Source organism: Setaria viridis, chromosome 7 (genome assembly GCF_005286985.2).
Source record: "Setaria viridis chromosome 7, Setaria_viridis_v4.0, whole genome shotgun sequence".
NCBI lineage: Eukaryota > Viridiplantae > Streptophyta > Magnoliopsida > Poales > Poaceae > Setaria > Setaria viridis.
The window spans coordinates 10,228,382-10,244,970 of NC_048269.2; the positions used below are offsets into that span (position 1 = coordinate 10,228,382).

Below are 16,589 nucleotides of genomic sequence, written 5' to 3' on the forward strand. Positions count from 1 at the left end.
TAAAAAAATTTATAATTGTTGGACGCGGTGGAGCGGCAATATGCAACAGATAGTAGGAAATATTTGATCTCTCTCCTCCCCTTCATAATGAATTTTTACCTCGTTTTGCTCTAATAGGTGAATCCTTTGTGAGGGTGAGAATTAACCTTCAATTTCGTCACTCTTTGTAACCCCTACACTTAAAGTGAGTTTGTATTTTTAAAATTATAAATATAAACACACACTTTAGAGAATTAACTATGGGATTATTCTTTCATTATTTTTTTATTAATTCTTGTGCCTATATAATTTTTTAGTCGTTGTGCCTTTATATTTAAATCAATAGTATTGTAGAGTAACGCGATCACGTTCACGGACCAAACAAGAGGGCAAAGCCGTCCAGAGTCCAGCCCAACCCGTCCCGCACCTGCACGCACGAACCCTAACTCTCATCCACGATTCCTCCCGAGCGAGCGCGGCGCAGCAATCCAGCGAGCGGGCGGCGTCCGGGCGGGGTCGGGAGCGGTGGCTCGGTGCTGGGGCAGTCTGGCGGCAGGCGCGACCCGCAGCTCGCGCGCAGCCGGCAGAGGTTAATAAATTCCTCATCCCCAAATCCCCAATGCTACTCTAGTTTTCAATCGCAATCCACACGCCTTACCCATGTGACTCCTCTTCATTTGCACAGCACCAGATCAATCCAAACTCTTTCATTGTTGTCACAACATGCCAAACTCAGTTTGTTGATATCCAATCTTGTCCCTGCTACCACTACAAAATCTGGGATTTGTAAACTGAATGATTCCTTGTTTTGTACATCACTTGTCCATTCATCTGCGTCACCAATCTTTCCTTCAGTCTGTTTCAAAGGTGCCGTGCAGAATGTTACCCAAGTGGAGGGATTGCCCTCTGTGTCCTCACACTTAAAAGAGTTGTTTAAAGGAAATTTGATGTAGAAAATAATTAAAAAAGGGGTTAAATTGTTTGAGGTAACTGGGAGTCTCTTTTTTTGTTGCTGAGATTGGACATTAGAGTGCAGCAGAGGATTATGGCTTTTGTGGGTTCCTGTTTGCATGTTGTGAGGACGGTTCAGCAGATCTTGTTGTAAATTGGGTGTTGGTTGGCTGCCTTTTAATTACATTTCCTTGGTTTGGTAAAGAAACAAATTATCATGGTCATTGAGGCCTTGAAGGTGAAATATATCCAGTGGCTTCCATTTCAGGCTAAATATGTAGTTTTGAGTCAATTCAGTGCTCATTTATGTGTTGTTTTCCAAGCTTCTTGTGTGAAGAGTCTGCTTCTGTTCTATTGCCTGGTTCGTGAACTGCCGCAGTACCATGAATACAAGCTAAATAACTTATGGTGAAGTCCCTTGTGCTGCACCTACCAATATGACTACTGTTACTGTAGTATGCATGTCTGGCAGTATCTATTGACGTCAATAGATTTATGCATGGCCCCTTTTGCTTAAAGCATGTCAACTCACAGTGCCTATCTTCCTGACAGAAAACTAAAAACAATTGATGTCAATAGATTTATGTGTGGCCCCTTTTGCTTAAAGCATGTCAACTCACAGTGCCTATCTTCCTGATAGAAAACTAAAACAATTGCTTAAATGTTAAATCTAGGTATAGAGGGCGAGACAGAAGAAAAAGATGGAGGAGAGATGTGCAAAATCAAGCCCCTTGCTGCCTGCTCAAACTATGACCGAGAGGAATTTGAAATATTACCAGGTAAGTAAGCTAAGATTCCCACTGCACATGATGTAATCCTTGAAATAATCTTAAAATTTAGACACATCCCACCAGAAGTAATGAAAGAAACTTTCTTGCTAACATTTTCAGGAAATGAGTGGTACGAATGGAGAATCGGGTATGCATCAAGGGAATGAATCAGCAAATAGAGAATCTTATAGCCTCGTGGTATCTGCTAGGAATAAGGTAAGCTGACCTGCGAACAAAAAATAACGCCAGTCTTTAGATGTAGTTATTGTGAACCTAGAAAATTGACCGCTACTTCAGTTGCTGTAGTTTTTTTTAGAAACAATGTTCTCCCACTTTATTTCAGGGAAACAAAGCATCAGATGATTACAGTACCAGAAATGTATTCAAGGCCTGCCTGCTAAAAACTCCACTACTTATCACCTCATCCACACTCATAACCTCACTACTGTTACTTCTTATTACAATGTCTTCTTAACTAGAAAAGGTTTCAGTGATATAATCCATGGCTGCGACAACTTCACTTCTACTCGCCTCCAGAAGCTTGGCATTTGCGAACGGGCCTCTAGCTGAGTTGGTTAGAGGGCTCTAGTAGCACCTCCTCAGGTCCTGGGTTCGACTCCCTGTGGGAGCGAATTTCAGGCTGGGGTTAAAATAATCCCCTCGTCTGTCCCACACCAAAGCACATGGTCAAGAGCCGGCCTGACTCACACAGGTTACTTATGGTTCCCTGTGTAAGGGTGGGCAGGGGTTCGGGGATTTTCTCGGTCTGCGTGAGAGACTTTCTTCTTTCACTAACGCTCGGGGGGTGGCTAGCCCCTTGCAGGCTGAGTTTTTCAGAAGCTTGGCATTTCTGGAACCCGCCAGCCCAGCTGACACGTCCGAACCTAATGAGGCCTGCACCTGGGAGCTCCATGTTGCAGATATTGCCCTCTCTGGATGTCCAACGGTCAGGTGCAGTGAGTGTCGAAGCTTGGCAATCAGTGCCTTCCCCACAAGCTCCATCTCTGCCAATTGTGCATCCTTGCACAGAGCTTGACAGTTCTTCAATGTTCTAATTAGCTTGCACAGCAACTTCTTGTCCACCCAGCTTTTGCCCTGAAAACAGAGCTCATTACGCATTTTCCATATGCATCACATCATTGTGGTACAACACATTCAGCACACTATTTTTATTATTGCTGACCCACCATCAGGCCGCCGATTTAAAGTCAGTACCTAGCACTTTTACCAAAAATATCAGATAGGTAATTCCACATAGTTGTGGCAATACAAAAATCAAAAAATACATGGTGCACGGTTTCATCTTCACTGCGGAATAGACAGCTTAAGTTTTCCATTTTATTTTTCTTAGTCAGATTTTTCCTAGTTAAGATTTTGATGATACTTTGTACTGCTGAACATATGGAAAAGAAGAAAAAAACGATAACCAACTATCTTGTTCAACTTGATGTTGCAGGTCCGTGAACCACGAAAGGAAGCAGAAAAGGAATCAGAAATGGCAATGGTAGAAACAGAAGTGAAAGGAATGGGCTTATGATGTTAACTAGTTGTGAACTTTGTTTTTGAGAAAGAAGTAGCTACGAACTTAAAGTACTTATGACAGTTGAGATACGCAAATGTTCCAACTATATTTTTGTATTTTTCTTGATAATGCATTGAATTGTTCCATTTATTTCACTGAATTGTTCCCTTCCATGTTATAACAAAAACATTGCTGGTAGGAAGCTACTCAAAGGTTACATCATTTGAAAAAAATGCTACAGAAGTAAGTGTCAAATTACCAAAACCTTGATATTTTGATATGTGCAGAATACAAGAAAAGGGGATACAGATTTGGAAGAAAGATATGGAATCATGCTTGCTCCTGAACATGAGGCTGGAGAACATGTAAATCTTACAACTGAAGATAGCTTGCAGGTATGATCTGAAAACTCATTGGCACATAGTTTACAAGACCAAAGAAACTGTATGAAATAAACAATGAAGACTAATTTGCATTGGCATTCCATTTTCAGCAGTCACCTATTTTCCTGTGGAATGATACTGAAACGAACAGGCGATCAGAAATACAGGCCCTGGAAACTGGTGACACATTTGTTCAGGTATGCAAAGCCCAGAATCCTATGCCGTGGTTAAATTGTTGAAGATTACTTTTCTTGGGAATCTATAAACATTTTTTAAATTGCAGGAACTGGACCAAGAGAATGGAAATGCCATCCTAAATGGAGATGAAGACCTCAATGAATGCCAAAAAGATCAAGCTGAAGCAGAAGCTGATGGTGATGAAGACTATATGTTTCCAAGTCCAGAAGAAATGGAAAAGGCCAGGCCTCCAGAGGTTGGCATGGTATTTCCCACACTACAAGATGCTCATCGCTTTATCAGTGTCTATGGGCAAGTTACTGGATTCGCGGTGATTAAAGGAACGAATTACAAGCACAAGAAGATAACATTTGTGTGCAATAAAAGTAGGAAAGCAAAAGAGACTGATACAAGACAGAGGAAGAGGAGAAGAGATGCTGTTGAGCACACTCAATGCCGCATGAAGATGACTGTGAAACTTGTTGCAGACAGATGGGAGGTTACAGCAGCTATGAATGAACATAACCACCCACTTTGGTGTTCGCCCTTGCTGACCAGATTTTTCATGAGCCACAAGGACATGTCGGAGGAAGAGAGACACTTCTCAAGAATATTGCAGGAAAGCAGGATTAAGCCGACAAAGATAATGGAAATTTTCAGGAAATTACAGGGGAGATTGAAGAATATACCTGCAAGGAAAGTGGATTCTAACAACTTGAAACAGTCTGACAGACTGATGAAGACTAGGAATACAGATATTGGAAGCACACTAGAACATGTGAGAAGATTGCAAAAGGAGCAACCTGGGTTCTACTACGCTATGAAGACTGATGAAGATAGCACTATAAGAAGTATCTTTTGGACAGATGCGCGAGCTAGACTTGATTATGCTTTATATGGAGATTTCATTCATTTTAATACGACTTGTAGAACCAATGCATACCACATGCCATTTGCCTCATTAATTGGAATTAATGGGCATGGTAAGCCAACTGTTTTCGGTTGGGCTTTGCTTGAAAATGATGAGGCAGAGACATTCTCTTGGTTATTCAGGACATTCTTGGATGTAATGGATGGCAAGAAACCAAGTATTATAATGACACATCAGGATTCAGCCATACAGAAATCAATTGCAGAGGTATTCCCCACAGTTTTTCATCGGTTCAGCATGTGGCATGTGATGAGGGAAGCTGCAGCTGAATTTGGAGGTTTTATGGTTAACAGACCTGGAATGGAAGCTGACCTGACACGTCTTGTTACAAATTCTTTAACTACTGAAGAATTTGAGAATGATTGGAAAACAATGCTTGAGAAATATGCTGCAGAACTAAACGCACACTTGAAGCACATGTATTGGACAAGGTCTATGTGGGTGCCAGTTTACTTCAAACATGTGTTTTGCCCATTTATACGTTCCTCCGGAAGTTGTGAGAACACAAATTCAATCTTCAAGGACTATGTTCTGCAAGAGGATACCATAGAAACCTTCATCAGGCAATATAACATCTTCCAAGAGTCTGTTAGCACTGATAGATTTGAGTCAACTCGGCAAAAGCCAAAATACTGTACTAGGCAACCAATAGAAAGGCATGCTGCAGAAATTTACACAATGGGGCTGTTCTTGAAATTTCAGAAAGAGCTACTTGATGCATCAGCTTTCAATGTTTTCAAAAAGGAAAGGGACAGAATTTATATGGTGAAGAGAATGCTGGACTATGAGGATTCTGAGTTTCTCCACTATACCTTCTCTGTTGAAGTTGACATGAAAAATAAGACATTTAATTGCATATGTTTGAAGTTTGAGAGAGATGGAATACTTTGTTGCCATGTTCTGAGGCTTTTCACCCAGTTTGGAATTAACGAGATCCCTGAGCACTACATCAAGCAAAGGTGGACAAAGAAGTTCAGAGAGCAGGAGTTGCAGAAACTTTGCACAGAGAAGACAGGATCAACTGCTTCACAAAATGCGAGATATGCTGTGCTTATGAACAGGACAGCAGAAATTGGTGCCACTGTAAGCAAGGATCCAAAGCAAAGTCAAGTATTCTTGGAAGAGCTCGAAAGGATTCAGCAGAAGCTGTCAAGCGGAGCTAGCTGAGGGCACGGATGAAAGAACCACACAAGAAGACCAGAACGGGAGCAAAGCAAATGAATAGCGAGGAAAAGAGGGAGCACCTACACAAGAAGAGGAATTGTTCATGATCAGCACATGCGGTACTGTAGCACATTACATAGCTCCATATCAGTTTTTTTATTAGCTGGGTTGTTTAGGGGACAAGTCATTAGATTGTATCCTTTCAGATGACAAGTCATCATTAGTTAGAGATAACTAGTAATGTATCTTGGTCTCAAGTGGTTCTGTTCAACCCTCCCTCTTTCGGCATGAATACTTCCTATGTGGTGGTTTATTTGCTAAAGTGAGCGTTTGTCTAGTTGCAGGCTTAGTTGTATCAGGTCACAAAAATGACATGTCCTGGCCGCGCGACAAAGAACCGGTCGACCAACCATCGTGCGTGGCGGGTAGTTCAGTTGCTGAATTTTTTTATTTTCTTTTTTGATTTTGCAGAAATATATAGTCGAATAAATTTTTTTGCAAAAATAGGCTTATACCGCCGGTTGAAATGGCGGTATGGTCCTTACCGTCGGTTGACGGCGGTAAGGATCTGACACCCCCTATGCTGGTCCCTTCTGCCGTTTCAGCAGGTGGGAGAGCCTTACCGCTGCTTCAACCGGCGGTAAGGCCCTCCCCACCTTACTGCTGTCGCCGAAGTAGTGCGCGCGCGGATCGAGGTACCCCTGCCGATTGAAACGGCGGTAAGGACTCTTACTGCTGGATGAACCGGCGGGGGTTCGCCCTATTTAACCAGTGTCGCAACATCCCAAACAGAGAGGGGAAGGGGAACCAGAGAGGGAAAGAAAAAGAGGAAAGAAGAGGGAAAGAAAAAGAGGAAAGAAGAGGGAAAGAAGGAAGGAAAGAAAGAGAGGAAAGGAGGAAAAAAAGAAAAAAGAGAGGAAAGGAGGAAAAAAAGAAAAAAGAGAGGAAAGAAGGGGAAGAAGCTATCGTCATCAGGTACATTTTTCAATCTCGTAGTTTTAGATGTACAAAAATCTAGATTAGTTAGTACAGTAGGTTGAGTATTTAGTTCATAGTAAATCTAGCGCAGTATAGTTTGATGCAATTTTAATATTTATATTATACAATCGTAGGATGCCAAGGCGTGGAAAAGTTAGGAAACCAAGGTAATTTCAGTGCACGTTATTACGTTAGCTTCTAGTCGTATGGTTTAATGTTAGTTGCTTTCAGTTCTTACAACAAAAATGGTAAAAGTGGAGTGGTGTTCCGTTGACCGGAAATGCCTTCGACCTTTTGCCTCGACCTAGTGGTGTTCTAGTGCCCATGTGCTTTTGCGGCGATCCTTGCAATGTAGCCAAGTCCGATGCAGAGGACACGTACAGGCAGAGGTACTGGATGTGTTCAAACTTCAGTTTGAGCCTACGCTTCGTCAGCGCCGCATTAACAAGATAGTGAGGAATTGATGTTCTGTAATAATTATTTCGTGTCATATGACATCTTGCATGATTTTTTTATTTTGTAATAATTGCATTTGTTGCAGACCCCTCCACCGCTCCGTGATTTTGAGCAGTGGATTGACACTGAGATGAAGCCTGAAGACAAGGAGGAGATGCAGTACATGTTGCAGTCGGCGGCAAAGAAAAGGGATAGGATGAAGAAGACTAAGAGAGGAGGCTGCAGAGAAAGAGCACAAGGAAGAGGAGGAAATGAGGCGTGTTGCTGCGGAGAGGGAGAAGAGGGAGGGGAAGCTTGAGCGGGCACGCCGAGCGAAAGCAGCGATCGAGGAGAATCCCGATGCCCTAAGGAAGGGAAAGTGGTCTCGTTGTATTCAGTAGTCTCTATTATTGGCTATTTTCATAGTTTATTCATGGATAATGTTGTGTACTGTTGGACCTTTCATTGTATTGTCCTTAGGTCATGTATTCCGTTATTTGCTGCATATTTGTCGTTACTTTTGATCGATTATTTCAATTACGTAGTTTTAATAATTATTTCAAAATTGTTTAGACATGTATAGTGAGCGCACGGAATCATTGAAAAGCATTAAACTTCTGATCTAGATAGAGCAGTCCACGAATGAGCACGCATCGTTCGTTACACAATCATACACATCTTAAAACATACAAGTCATCCTACGCACTAAATGCGTCCTCACTTGAAACGAGGCTCACCGGCACCATGACCATGCCTCGCTGCCCGCTGCGCTGCTCTGGTCTGCTGCTGGTCGTACGTCTACGGCTCCGGCGGGCCAACGTTGCGAGTCCGACCGATGCCGCCGCTGGTGGTGCCGCCGCAGGTGGTGTCACGAGGTACTGTGTCGTGCCCGGTGTAGGCCCCTGTGGGGTGTCAGGCAACTAGGAGGGACCGATCACGTCAGGCTCGGCTCTGAAAAGGTCATCGATCCAAGCGTGGGCGCTGGATCTCTATCCCTCGTTGATGGAATCCTACGAAACCCATCCGCGGTCTGCGAACCCTGTTATGCAACAGAGGAAATGGTTTTGTTAGCTCCGTTGTGTAATTAAAAAGGAATAGAAAAAATGTATTCCTCACGCACCTGCTGGTCGTATCTCTGTGCCTAGTGCAGCTATAGAGGGCCACGAGGAGCACGCTGCAGTATAACCGGCATGCATCTGCGTGGCTGTCGGCAAGACGTGCTGCAGAATGGTGGACGGACCGGGTGAGGCATACCAAGACGGTGGTGGTGCAGGTGTGGTGTAGGATGTCCCGGCCGGGGGCGGACGAACAGGCGGTTGAGAGGACGTACCAGCCTACTGAGTAGGAGCTTGAGAGGACGAATGGGGGTAGGCAGCCCGTGGTGGAAGTACGACGTTCCTGTGACCACCACAGCAGCTGACGGCCCTCATGAACCTACTGCAGGCGTCCCGGGCCCTCCTGTATAGCGTTCAGTGCTGATGAGCAGTCATGTCGTCGTAGTGGTCGATGCTGTACGTCAGCTCTGTGGCTACCTCAGTGATAACGTCGTACTCTTGGGGAGAGAAAATGGTTCAAGTTAGTCACACCAAATGATGCAAGTCGAGTAACAAAAATAATACAGTAGCTTACCGCGTAGTCGAAATTGACGTCTCTCGAGCGCGGATACGTTTGCGTGACTGGTGCGGTCTCCGTCGGTGGTTCCCTCGGAACATACATGACCCGCGTCCTGGTCCTTGGTAAGAACCACCGAAGGTACGCTGCGAAAGCGTCATCGTCGTGTACACAAGCAACCTGCACCACCTCGTCTAGTGCGGTCGTCCACGTGTGGACCCACTAAACCATCCTCGAAGCCCATTGGACTCCAAGCCCACCACCACCCCCACCCTGATGGCTTGCCCTAACGGAACCATCGTTGCACAAGTTACGTAAACAAAAAATTCATATTGCAAGGTGAATCAAAAGGCTGGGGTGTACCTGTGAATGACGGTCGGGACCACAGACATAACCGGAACTGGGGAGTGCTGGTACAGGCCGAACTACCTCATCACACGATGAACCGCGTAGTCCTCGATGTGGATGTCATAGACTAGTGGCCTCGTCATCCTCCAGTACTCCATGTCCCGATGGCACAGCAAAGAGAGCCCATGCGGGGCACGAGCCTGCACCTCCTCGAAGGTGTAGGGTGTCCACCTCACGTCAGTGTCGACAAGAGCGTCGAACAGACCGACGAAGTCTGGGTACGACTTCTTCATCTGCACCGCCACCCATATTCCCTGCAACAAATAAAATCACAATTTGGCATTTATGACTTCGAATAATTGTAGTTGAAGAACCATACCCTCCTCAGGCACCACAACGATCCCATCGTGGGCCTGTCGACATTGTCATCATTGAAATCCTAGGGGTAGGGGGACATGTCAATACGGGGTCGCCCTATCGGGAACCGCTCGTACAACCACAACTGAAGCAGCAACGGGTAGCTAAGGAAGATTGGCTCTGCCGAAATTACCTTGCAGCAGCCCGTGCAAAGACCCCTATAGGTCGCCGCTAATACAGCTGAACCCTAGCTGTACTGTGGAACCTCGTCGAGTGGGGCCTCCGCAATGGCTCTCACATAAGGAAGAAGGTGCTTAGGCACCGAGATCCCTTGCGACGTGCACAACAAGATCCAACCAAAGAGCCACAACAGGTACGCCTCCAAGTGTCGTGCTACTATGGCGTCGTCGGCATCGGCTCTCAAGTACTCGGCCTGCTAACAAATTCCAAACTTGGGTTAAAATTATGAACAAGTTACAAAAAATTAATTGGACATGCAGGTAATTAAATACTCACTAAACTGCTGGAGCCATGACTTCGTGGGCCCGTGTGTGGAGCTAAAAGTGCGGTACGGCGGGGCACCATCCACGCAGTGAACGTCCGCAAACCGACCTAGCAGCTCATCACGCTAGGTAGGCGGGACGTCCATCATGGCTACAGCGGACCCTGCAAATGGAAGGACAAGTAGCATGGAGATGTCCTCTAGTGTGGGGGTCATCTCACCAACCGGGAGGTGGAAGGTGTGTGTCTCCGGCTGCCACCGGTCCAACAGAGCTGCTAGCAGCGACATGTCAAACTGGAACCATGTGGACCTCTCACCACGTTGCGCAGCGCTGTCGACCATGTCACCCTCCTATAACCTAGCTACAGGGAGAAGGCCCGCCGCACGTAACCTGTATCATTCAAAAAATTAATTAGTTGAAACAAATTAATTGTTGAACTTAACACACAAGTTCTACTAAGTACGATATACCTGGGGATCCAACGTGCGTCGATCGGCATGGTCGAGAGCGGGTTACGTGCCCGAAACGTGCCGAGAGTCGAACCTCGTACGACTGACATGTATGACCTATGCTGTCCGTCCAAGGTAGGGTCAAGCAACTCAGGGGTCTAGTACCCCTGTGGAACTAGGTGCGCCATACCTGTAACACAAGTAATGACAAAACTAAGATTCGAAGACATAAGAGAAATAAAATACACAACACATGAGTTATTACAAATAAAAGCATCCATGATAAATTTTACATTACATTACATTTCGACCACAACAAAAAAATAAACATTACATTAGGGCCACAACTTAAATTACAATAACACAACTTAAGATAAACATTACATTGCATTACAAGTTACTAGATGCAGCTTGGGTGCTCGCACTTTCATACATCGTTATTGGGCAATTCTTGTAGGTGTGACCGGCTTTGTGGCACTTGGAGCAGAGTGGACATCAGGACTTGCTTCAGATTGATCCATGTCATTACGGATACATCTGTTCTCGCGTCGTCCGACCCCTTGGAACATTTCTAGATCAGGGTCAGGAATGTAGCGGGCGGCATTCTCAGGATTATTGACAAAGTCTCCTAGTAAACGATATCCATAAATCTCGTTCCTCCAAGTTTGCCATATGGTTTCTTTCAGGAAATAGTGCAGCATGAAACGACAGGGTTGAAGCCCCCCCGCCTCGATGCATGCAGCAATGACATGGGTGCAAGGCCTGTGAAGCAACCTTGGCTTGTGGCAAGAGCAAACACAACCTTCATTGCTGATGATGCACTCATGTGTGTGTCTCTCACGTGTTGGTTGCCCAACCCAATAAGTAGTTTTTGAATGATTCGCATTAGCCAGGAGTTAGAGATGTACTCCGCCCATTCGAACTTTGTCCCTGCAAACAACTACGAACCAGCGTTGCACAGCTCCCACTTCTTTCGCACGATGCAAATAAGCTTTCTTAATCGCACCCTCCATGTACTCTGTCATCTTGTACCCATAGATTCTATGGTTGTCGTGCATTGAGTTATCAGCCAACTGGCACCTTTTCCTGAAATACTTTGTTGGGATGCACCCAAGCAATAGAAGGAACGTTCTGACAAACGAAGGTAGTAGCTGTTCAGACAAACATTACAGTAGCTATCCTATCGGTGATTAATGCCCTCCTCGGGGTGGCGGTTCACCTCCCTTTATAGGGCTATAAAGTTACATTTCGGCATCCCCGTTATACCCATATCCAACCACTACATCCTAAGAATATTCCGCACTGGACGGTAACTTGATTCCTACCCAAAATGTCACTTTCACGGTAGAACTATATATCCAACCTTTTACAAGATTCTTATTACAGAGTCGTCCTGCTATAGAGTGGTCCCAGGGATGTCTTGATTACCCTCTTCTTCATTCACAAGCTTCGTCGGCATCGAGCGAGCTTCCGTAAACTTCCCACCTTCCTTAGCCGAAGGCAGCTAACTTCGACTTCTGGTCATGGAATCTTCCCGAAGCCAAAGCACCGAGAGCTCCATGTGGGCTTTAACTTCGCGAGTCCTTGCCTGCAAAACAATAGAGTGGACACCTTCATGATAGTTGACATCGGTTATCTACTAACTTTGTAAAGGGGGGAAGGTGATGAGATTGGAGTCGATTGAGAGAGAGGGTCCCCGCCGGCGCCGTTCAGGGTGTGTTGTGGGGCGGTCCCCAACAGCAGCCCCTTCGTGGGCAAGGTCCGAGGCACCGTCAACCGATCCCGCGAAAAGTCCAAAAATGCCCTCAAAACGTCACCCTGAAGGGCGGCGCGGGCCGAGGCGTTTTACCGTTATATGGGGGTAGTAAGGTCATTTTCTATGTGGCGGTTAATGTTTCGAGGCGGTTTTTACCATGCCTATATAAGGTTTGCCGGGGGGGGCAGGCCATTTTTTACGCTGTCGCTTTTGAGCTGCATTTTTTGCCACTTTTGCCTTCGCTACGCAGCTTCGTTCTGTTTTATTGGCTTCGTTTTCTTGGTGGGGTGTTGACTTCGTCTTCGTGGCAGTTAGCACCAGGCAGAGTTGCAGACAATGTCTTCGGAGGAGTTGGCTCTTCAGGTTGCCCCTGGTGGTGGAGGTAGCCCTGCTTCGCAGTCAGTGTCTGCGAGCAGTGGAGAGTCTGAGGGGAAAAGGTCAAAGAAGCGAATCTATACGAAGGATGGCCTAGTTTCTGCAGAAGAGGGATCTTCGGGGAGTAGTTCACCAGATTGGTCCTCTAATGAGGGCAAAGGCGAAGGTGAAACGGGACAAGTCTCGAAAGGTACAGGGGGAACCGAGGTTCATGCTGTATCCTCGGATGAAGAAGAAGGTAAGGATGCCGACGAGGTTGAGGGTGAGGAGGAGGAGGATGCTGAGGTTGAGGTGAGGCCAGGGTCATCCGTCGGGGGGAAGGTTCCGTGTGTTCCTACTCTTTATTTTGGGCGCTCCCAGGTGACCTCGCAAGACATTACACTTTTTGAGGAGAGCAACTTTTTCCCTAAGGGAATGGACAGAGCCCCTGGGAACGAGGCAGTTCCGACACCCGAGGCCTGCGGGGCTTCGGTTTCCGTGCGATAGGCAGCTGCCGGTTATATTGGATTGCTATCGTGTTAGGCTGCATCAGTTGACCCCCAACGCCATCGTGAACTTGTCTAAGTTCTATTGGGTGCAACGCACGTTTGGTGGAAGCGTTGATGTGGAGGGGTTCACGAGGTTACATGAGCTTCACATTCAGAAGCAGAGGACTTATTCTGATGATGGCAAGGGTGCTTGCAAAATCATTTTGGATGCTGTACCTTCGTGCCGCGTCGGAAGAACGATAAGAGGAATCTGCCAAGGATAGAACTTACCTTCGCGCAGAGGAACAAGTGGGATGACGTGTGGCTGACGTGTTGGTTTTATGTGTGTCGTTGTCAAGATTGGCGGATCAGGACTTAGACTAGTAAATTTCTTTTATGCGCGTGAGCCTCAGATGGTTGCACGGGAGACACGGATTAGACTGGTTCAGGCAAAGGAAGCCCTACGTCCAGTATCGGGGATGTTCGTGTTGCCCGCGCGGGGAATCTGTAGTAGGGGGTTACAGACAGGCGAGAGAGGGACTGGTCCCAGGTCTCTTTTTCTTTTTCGTGTTCTTAGGAGAAGTGTTGATCTCTTCGTCTACCGATCGATCCCTCGATCCCCCTCCCCCCGGTTCTAGGTTCCCCTTTTATATCGCAAGGGGCCGGCCGGAGTTACAATTGGGACCAGATAAAAGGTAAAAGAGTGAGATGGTAAAAAAGGTCTGGTGGGAAGGAGGGCAGGGGCCCATGGCGCCCGACGTCCTGCCGACCCTGAACGCGTGCCGTCGTGCATGCTCGAAGGGGTGGCCGCCGGATGCCAAGTGTTGCAGCTCCTCGCAGGTAGCTACTTCGACGTTCGTAGGTATCAGGATAGATCATGATGAGGGGATTTTGTCGTCACCCTGCCGTCTGTTAGGGAGGACGGTGGATACCGCCGGTCTGGCGATAGCTCGTAGAGAGGGGGAGCTTCACGCCTGTACTGCCGTTCGCGCGGGGCCCGAGGACGTGCGGGACCCGTGGACGGGGCCACTCCTAGCTTGCCTCCGATCACCGTAGGTCATGAGTACCCTGCGACGAATAGAAACCGGCTGCCGGCACTGTAGCTCGCACAGGCCGGTCGTGCACGGGTACTTGCGCCGGGTTGCGTGAGGGGCGCGGTCGCCCTGCGTTCTGCCAGCTCTGTGGCGCATTTATGGTGAGGCCGACGGGGGGACCCACAGGATTTGTCCTGTTTACGCGGATCGCATCCGAGGGGGATTCTGACCCCGTGGCCCTCAACGCGCCTGACCCTTTCGCTCGGGGTCGGGCGAGGCGGAACTTGCGCGGTACAGGGTCGGGTGTTCCCGACCCTGGGGTTACAGTCGGGCGAGACGGAGGCCTCGCGGTGGGAGGTCGGGCGCTCCCGACCCTGACGCCTGGGTCGGGCGAGGCGATAATTTGATCGTGCTTTGATGGGCCTGGGTCTTTATGTTTGTTTTCTTTAAGCTGCGTATTAGGGGGTCGTTAATATTTCCCCCCAACAGTAGCCCCCGAGCCTGTGGTGGAGCAAGAGTGCTCCTCCGGAGGCTTCTTTCGCTGTTTTGCCATCGGTTCCTGTACCATGGCGCACTTGTTTCGTCTTCGCCATGCTTGAGAGAACCTGTCGGTTTGTGACCACACGTGTGGTGGTTTTTGCGAGGCTAGCCCCCGAGCTCCTGCTCGTTGCAGGAAACCGATCGGGAGGCCAGGTCGGCTTTTTGATCGTTGCCCCTCAAGCGTCCATTCGCTAGGACGGAGGGGTTGAGCCAGGCCACGTTATCCGCGTAGGACGAACCGTGGTGCTCGTTTGAGCTGTGAACGGGTAAGTTCGAGTGGAGTCCCGGTCCCCGTTCGGGGGGGTCCGGCTCGGGCCAAGCTGGTGGCGTACTCCAATTTCCCGTCAGTTAGTTCATATAGTTCTCGGATCCGTTCGATTGGATCTGAGGGCTCGTTGCCTTTCCCCGTGGAAAAACCATGAACTTTATACTGAGCGGGACTCGAACGTGAGGTTGGGGCGCCCTCGGCGTTTGCTCGCCTGGGTGTTGGCCGCTAGCGGGCAGGTCCCTTCTCACCCCTTGCTCGGGATGTCCTGGGGCAACTGTCGAACCCGCGCTGGGCCAGCTTTCGAACCCCTGGACCGTATTGGGCCGTAGGGGCGTTTTCAGCCCCGTATCCCTTTCTTACCTCCCTGTGGGCCTTGGACCGGAGCGATTGGTGTTCCTGGGCCGTACGTGGGGAGCGTCGTGGGCGTGGTTCCCGGGAAGCGGAGTTATGGAAGCGCCGTCCCGCGGATAGAGGAAGATAGGATGATTTTTTCGCGGCCGGTCGTGCGCGCGGTTTTCGAAAAGGAAACGGGCGTGGCGGGGGCGTACCTGGCGCCGCATTTATGGCGGCCAGGGCGTCGGTTTGGCTTCCCCGGTACTCGTCCTATAAAAGCTGGAACGCGCCGCTCTGGTTCCTCTTCTCTCGCGCTCAAGCCTTCTTGCCTTCCTAGCTCTCCTGCGCTCGCTTTTTCCTTGTTCCCGTTGCCATTCGCCGCGCGTTTTGTCTTCGTCTTCGTCAGCCTTCTCCCTTCTTCGGTGATGGCTTCCTGGGGAGTCTCCCACTTCACCGCCAAGCGCGCCGAAGGTCTGGTGCGGAAGGGGCTCCTCTGTGAGAGGACGGCGACGGATGAGTGGAGGCTGCCGGGGACGGAGCAGGTTCTGTCGCCTCCCGCCGGCTACGTCGTCTCCTTCGCCCATTTCCACGAGCGGGGATTCGCCTCCCCTCCAAGCCGTTTCTTCCGCGGGCTGCTCCACTACTACGGGCTCGAGCTCCAGCACCTCAACCCCAACGGGATCCAGCACATTGCGGCGTTCGTCGCGTTGTGCGAGGGATTCCTGGGGATCGAGCCCCACTTCGAGCTGTGGAAGTACTTCTTCACGGTGAGCCTCTACCAGAAGACCGGGAAGGCCGGAAGCCAGCAACAGTCGCCTCCGGTGCCGATTGGGTGTGCCGGCATCCACCTCCGTCATACCCGCTCCAAGGAGTATATGACGGTGAAGACCTCTGTGTCCCATAAGGGGTGGCACAACCAGTGGTTCTACGTGAAGAACTACCCGAACTCCCCCCTGCCGACGTTTACCGGCCGCACCATCGACGCGGCGCCCGACGTGTGGGCGTACGGGCCGGTAGAGAAGGAGAAGAAGAAGCTCTCCGACCTCCTGCAGGCCATCGGGAAATTGAAGCGGGAGGGACTCACTGGTGCTGGTGTCATCGGCGCATACCACGCCCGGCGGGTGGCGCCGCTGATGCTCCGGATCCGGCCCCTTGGCGTCATGACCCCTGACATGCCGCCCGATGGCACCGTCCTGGCGATAGGCGCGCTCGCCGCCTCCGAGATCCAGCAACGGCTCCGGGAGGCGCTGGAGGACAA

At 48.7% G+C, this 16,589-nt stretch overlaps 1 protein-coding gene across 6 annotated transcripts; it reads left to right on the forward strand.

The window, feature by feature from the left end:
• Positions 1-352: 352 nt before the first annotated feature.
• LOC117863852 (protein FAR1-RELATED SEQUENCE 5) lies at positions 353-6,165 on the forward strand. 6 transcript variants are annotated; one of them, XM_034747715.2, is made up of 7 exons: positions 353-568; positions 1,605-1,709; positions 1,821-1,916; positions 3,157-3,302; positions 3,510-3,617; positions 3,716-3,802; positions 3,889-6,165. In XM_034747715.2, exons 4-7 carry the CDS (start codon positions 3,297-3,299, stop codon positions 5,878-5,880), a joined length of 2,193 nt encoding a protein of 730 aa, XP_034603606.1. In that variant the 5' UTR covers positions 353-568; positions 1,605-1,709; positions 1,821-1,916; positions 3,157-3,296; the 3' UTR covers positions 5,881-6,165. The 6 variants fall into 6 exon arrangements, with proteins under 6 accessions (XP_034603606.1, XP_034603604.1, XP_034603605.1 ...); XM_034747713.2 differs by having other exon boundaries at positions 3,157-3,204; XM_034747714.2 differs by having other exon boundaries at positions 3,157-3,204; positions 3,719-3,802.
• The last annotated feature ends 10,424 nt before the right edge of the window (positions 6,166-16,589 follow it).

Bases quoted from the DNA above. Each gene is read 5' to 3' on its own strand.
- LOC117863852 (XM_034747713.2), top strand. From the start codon at position 1,632: ATGGAGGAGAGATGTGCAAAATCAAGCCCCTTGCTGCCTGCTCAAACT. The intron at 1,710-1,820 runs GTAAGTAAGCTA...TAACATTTTCAG, and splicing joins GGAATTTGAAATATTACCAG to GAAATGAGTGGTACGAATGG. The intron at 3,205-3,509 runs GTAGAAACAGAA...TGATATGTGCAG, and splicing joins AGGAATCAGAAATGGCAATG to AATACAAGAAAAGGGGATAC.